General features: G+C 43.1%; 1 protein-coding gene across 1 annotated transcript; it reads right to left on the bottom strand.

The window, feature by feature from the left end:
• Positions 1-1,790: 1,790 nt before the first annotated feature.
• On the bottom strand, positions 1,791-4,253 carry wfikkn2a (info WAP, follistatin/kazal, immunoglobulin, kunitz and netrin domain containing 2a). Its single transcript, XM_034540149.1, has 3 exons — positions 4,035-4,253; positions 3,216-3,532; positions 1,791-2,991 (listed from the first exon to the last, which is right to left on the bottom strand). The coding sequence occupies exons 1-3, from the start codon at positions 4,251-4,253 to the stop codon at positions 1,791-1,793; spliced, it is 1,737 nt and encodes a 578-aa protein (XP_034396040.1).
• Positions 4,254-5,877: the final 1,624 nt, after the last annotated feature.

Genomic DNA, 5,877 nt, shown 5'->3' with positions numbered 1-5,877 from the left:
ACATTTGCACCTATGTATAAATATATATACATGCATAGTAGAATTATACCAGTGTCTTAATCTCGTATACACACCAGGTATAAGCTACAATCTCCAAGTCTAAAGAAAGCTTTAACCTAAGCTCTTTTTTTAACTTTAGGGGTTACATTCTTCAATTTCTACATGACTTTACTCTTTCCATTCCTGTTTTCCCGTTTTCTGTAATGCCCCTTTAACACAGATGTGGCCAAAGGGGCATACCAAGTGAGTGAACGAGAGAGAATCGGCCGACATCCCTCTCCTCCTCCTCCTCCTCCCCTTCACCCCGGCCTCTTGCACATGAAAGGGGCCGCACAAGGCCAATAGATGGCTGGTGGGGTGTGTGCTATGCGAGGGCCCCAGACCCAGACACAACACAACACACAGCTCTGCAGGCCACCACAGCGGGGCTGGAATGTGACCTGCTTCAGACTAGGCCCTGTGTTTGTGTGTGTGTGCGTGTGTGTGTGCGTGTGTGTGCGTGTGCGTGAGTGTGTGTGTGTGTGTGTGTGTGTGTGTGTGTGTGTGTGTGTGTGTGTGGAATACAAGTGGAAGGAGGAGGACATGGATGAAAGGATGCACTGCCATGAGCCTTTTGATAAGATGTGAGCAAGTTGGGTATTTTGTCTTCAACACAGAGAACAGCACAACATGACAAAGCAAGAACATCTGTAGTCATTTTAAAATCATCTTTATTCATTTACCATCATATTCCATAAAGGTTTTAATGGACACTAATATATCATAGATAACATACAAATATGTCTGCTCTCTATGTAGTTAGATTCACAGAGAGACTTTCTGCCTCTATATATATATATATATAATATATATATATATATATATACATTATATATATATGCAGTATATATATATGTATATATATTATATATATAGATATATGTATATACTATATATATATATATATAGATATATCTCTATATATATATATATAGATATATGTATATATATATATATATATATATATATATATAGAGAGAGAGAGAGAGAGAGAGAGAGAGAGAGAGAGAGAGAGAGAGAGAGAGAAATAGATCAAGAAAAATAAATACACAGTACAGAAGTCCACATACATACTCTGTATTGTAAATTAAGTCTTATCAAAATAGATTCCACAAAATATGGAACCAAAAAGCTTATTTGATTCTGGTAAATAAACTGAGGCTTCGCATTGCATTATTGTGAGCTCAAGTACTCCTGACAGATGTTACACAATGTTTTGGGATAACCCAAAAAAACATAAAGCAAACGTACCTGTCATAATAAAACATACCCTTAAATGAATAATATTAGTGTATTGAAGATAAGATTTGGAGAGAAAATCTAGAAAGCCGTTCTAGTAAACGGTTGAGAGGAAATACTTTTGACAAGGTAAATTCTTGTGACTAATACTTTACTACCTGCCTTTTCCAGACAGAGTGCCCTGAAGGTGCGGACATCAAAACTGTCTAAGCTTGATTCTACTTTTAAAAGAGAGCTTTGAGGACAGTTTTTAAACCACATCCGTAAAGAAATCATGAATGAAAACAGCTGACAAAAATGTTGAAGCTGCGATGAGTGATTTTCGGAGATCGACTGAGCGATAAGGAACAAAGTAAAGAAAAATAAACATCTCAAACAGGCAACAAAACCTCCAATGTTACAGATAAGTTACTTGTTTTATGTCTACGGGCAGTCGGTCAGACTGGTGAGGTCACTGGAGCTTGGAATAATCAGAAAACACAAGTTCAGTGAGTGTGAGGCTTCAATAGCCTCTACTGGACAGCAGAGAAATCTTTAAGGAAATCACAGGTCTTCTTGTGAACGACCTCACGGAGCTTCCTGATTCTACGAGTGCTGGAGGATCCGACAAAGCTGTCGGGCTGTAGGACGGCCATCCCATTCTGAACATCTCCCATGATGATGAGCTGCCCGTCGGCTGTGGTGATGTTGGGGCAGGGGCAGTTCCAGTCCATGTTCAGAAGAGTCACCTCCAAGGGCTCTTTGCCAAAGAACCTCAGACCCATCTTCTCATCCTTCAAGATCTCCTCCACGGTCACCAAAGCGTGGCCGGACTCCTGCTCCTCCGTCAGCTCGGTCACACGGCCAAGAATCACAAAGTCACTCTTACAGAAGCTGGTGACCATCTTGCCTCGGGGTTTGCACATCTTGCACTTGTGGTTCTTCGGAAAGGGGCACATCTCTTCACAGGCCTCTTTAGACTCAAAGCTGTTCTCGTTGCCGCCACAGCCTCCGTACACGAAGGACTGGCACTTTTTGAGGCTGTTGCTATAAGCCCAGCGAGGCTCATAGGCCTTGCAAGGCCCTTGGAGGCTTGGTAGGCTGCAGGGAGCCGCTAGGTCTCCTCCGCATGACAGCATGCAGGCTTCATATGCGTCGAAATGGTTACGGTTTTTGTTGCACTGACTGTAGGTAAAGGTGAAGCAATTGTTCCTCTTTGGCTCATAGTACCAGCTCATGCTCTCTTCTCCACAGTCGTCTGTGTCTGGACTCTTGAGACACTCTTCAGCTGGAAATGGCAGGTTGGTATTATTCCCCTCTGCATTCTTACCTTTCACCTCCTTCCCGATCACTTCCAAGGGAAAGTGTGACGACACACTTCCCCCAACATTTTTGGCTCTACACGTATAAATGCCGGCATCCTGAAGTTGCGCATTGTATATGACCAGCTGGCCAATGTTAGTAACCACAACGTTCCCCCTCACATGATTAGGCCTCATGATGGTGTTCTCTTTGCCCTTGAGTTGTTTCTCCCATGTGATTTGCGGATGTGGCTTTCCAGACACCTCACACAGAAAGCTGGCTGTCTCACCCACAAAAACAGCCTGTTGGGTGGGGCCGCTGTGTATGGTGGGAAGGTGGATGTCAGCAGGGGGGGTGGTCTGGAGGGCGGTGGTGGGATGTAAGGTGGTCTCTGCTGGGATGGGACTGGTGTTTGGCCAGGTCAAGTGGTACCTGTAGATAGGTTGAATAAGAAAGGAATTAATCAGAGCCAGGATATGTCAACGGCTCTTGTTTATACTATATTGACAAATTACACAATTAATACATTAAAGTTTCTATAGCCAGAAAAAAAAGGTTGTTTTTCAAATGTCTTAATTAGAAGGACTAAAATGAGCCAACTTTACCTCATCACACCAAACACACATGGTAGATATCTAAAATACTTAACATGTTACCTGCAGGTGACCTCAGAGATAGAGATACCCTTGGAACAGGCCTCTGCATCCATGTAGCACTTGTTATAGTACGTCATGCCGTCGGACGCACACGTGAAGTGGGGTTCTCTCTCACAGCGGTCCCGACACTTACAAACAGGCTGGCCGTCCCAGATGTCACACTCTGACCCTTGCTGAGCGCACATGAACTTGTCGCAGGTGGCGCCCTCTGGCATTCCTATGGGGCCCCTGTTGCCCTTGACGTCTATATAGCGGGATGCCACACAGCTCTTGTTGCCACATACATTAGGGCAGCACTTCTCAAATGTCTCACAGTCCTAAAGTAGGAAAAGAAAAAGAAAAATCAATACTGTTTTTTGGTTGACAGTTGCGATATAGTTTGAATTTAAATCCTGCATAAAAACATAGAAACAACTGTACTGGTTACATTGTCCTCCCAACACATTACCTATATGTTTCATTGTGGTGAATTTAGAGTGTTCTTTCAATGTTATCAGTGTGGATGCATGTTGACCCATATTTGGTCCACTTGACAAAGCAGGAATAAAATCTTGAAAGAGGTACATCCACTAAGAATCTTTTTTTGTTAAATTGTTTTATGGCTTGGTATTTTCTTGTAGCACACTCTTTCCCAATGCAAAGGGAGACAGGAATTGTTGAGATATGATATTTGACATTTAGGGGGTTTCATCCAACATGAGACACTGGTCTACTAGAGGATACAACAGACCTTGTGCACATATGCCTTCACTGCAAACGAACTGCGTCGATGCCCTATTGTCTAGGCTACACATTCACATCAGCTGCAGGTTAACTCACCTGGTCGGATTCACACTCGCGCATGCAGGTGCTCATAGCATCCACCCACAGGTTGGGGTTCAGGTCATTCGGGCACAGACCTGCATGAGAATAAACCACTTTGGCCACGGACATGGGCATTGGCATTGCTCTCACGCGGCTGCTGCCCGGATAAAGGAGAATAGTACAACAGTGTCCCAGAAGAAACCAAATCCATCGAGGAAACAGCATCCACCACATATCCGACGCGTAACACAACGGACGTGAAAAAAAATCTTGAAAATGCAAAATTTGAACAACGACTTCAAGTAGAGTTTTGTAGGAAAAGACTTTCTTCAAACTGTCTCGTTGTTAGTTTCTGAGCACCGGAATCAAGATGCTGCACAAACGCAGCGAAATAGGAGCGCGCAGGACCGGTCTCGATGTGGAGAGCTCTCCAGGTTTATTCGCTCGACGTTTAATAGGAGCGAGAGATTAGTGCTGCGGTGAGCAAACCCACTTCAGATACAACTACATGAGTTACAGTGACATGTCTTGTCGGGCAGCAAATCCCAGCTGAGTTACAGTTATGATCAACTTAGCCTAATTAAAGGAGGGAGAAAAAAGTTTGCAGGCGCTGTTTCGTGAAGGACTGGCGAGACACCTGTGCGCAAGGCGCTGGCTGCCTTAACCCTTAACTCGCAAAGGAGAAAGATGTGGAGCAGTAAGGAGGTGTAAAGCTACTGGAAAGAGTCTTTATGGAAAGAAGACCGTGTTGTGCAGTACGCAGACACACATCTCTATTAGTGTTACAGGCTGTATCTTACAACTTAGCAAGTAGTTATTATTGTGTCGTATTTCAAATATGAAGATTTTGGATATGTTTGGTCTAAACTATTGTCACACGCAGAGAAAAGCAGCACTCTGTGACAATACTGTGCACTATAATACTGCATTATAATTTAGAAGCGTTTACTGTAAAATCCCTCCTGTCCATATGGACAACACGTCAGCGTCCAGAAGATGGCACCAAACTCAGTGTCTTCTAGTCTTTGTTCTTCGTAGATCCGGTTCTGAATAGTTTTGTGGTTTCATTAATTGATGGTTAAAATGTTTATTTATTTAAACTTATTGGTATGGCTGTCCATCTTGGGTAGTAATGAAGTGAGACCCTCATCCTTCTAATCATGCTCTTTTCCCTCCTCTTCTTTTTACTCGTATAATCTTATTCTCTACGTTTAATTTCTGCCAAACTGGATACACCATTTTGCCAGACTGCCATATTCACTGAGCTGGTTGATTCTATATTGTCCATGTCTGATGTCACATAATGTACCATTAAGGTTTATAGGATTCAAATGATGAAAACATGCAGAGATGAAGCTGGGCATATTGCAATCAACAAGCTCCTCCTCCTCCTCCTCACAGGATTGACATGAAGCCACAAGTAGTACTGACAGCTGGGCCGGGTTTTCACAGCATTGTATATGTTGACTTCAGACAACTTGGTTTGTTCCACGAAAGCCAATTCAAGGAAGTGTTGCAGAAAAGGGGGCTTCAAAACAAAACAAATATAGTCTGGGTCTGTTTGGTTGTGAACATGAACCAACAAAAGGATTATGATTATGATACAGTTACAAACAGTTCAACTACAATAAAATAGTTTTTGCTGATGTTAAAAAGCTGGTCTACATTTATCCTTAGAAGAACAAAATATCCAACACTTTAGTAGTATCGGTGTGTGTGTGTGTGTGTGTGTGTGTGTGAGTATGGAGTGCTTCCCAAGCTGACTCCCTGCTGAGCCCAAAGAGGCCCAGTGCTCTCCAGGCCGAACCCTGCAGACTTAGTCTGGTCTCAGTCTGTGAGTCCTCTCTGAAAACACGCA

This window comes from Cyclopterus lumpus, chromosome 8, assembly GCF_009769545.1.
Source record: "Cyclopterus lumpus isolate fCycLum1 chromosome 8, fCycLum1.pri, whole genome shotgun sequence".
NCBI classification, from domain to species: Eukaryota; Metazoa; Chordata; class Actinopteri; order Perciformes; family Cyclopteridae; genus Cyclopterus; species Cyclopterus lumpus.
Note: the sequence above shows the minus strand (reverse complement) of the source record. Positions and strands in the feature narration are given on the sequence as shown.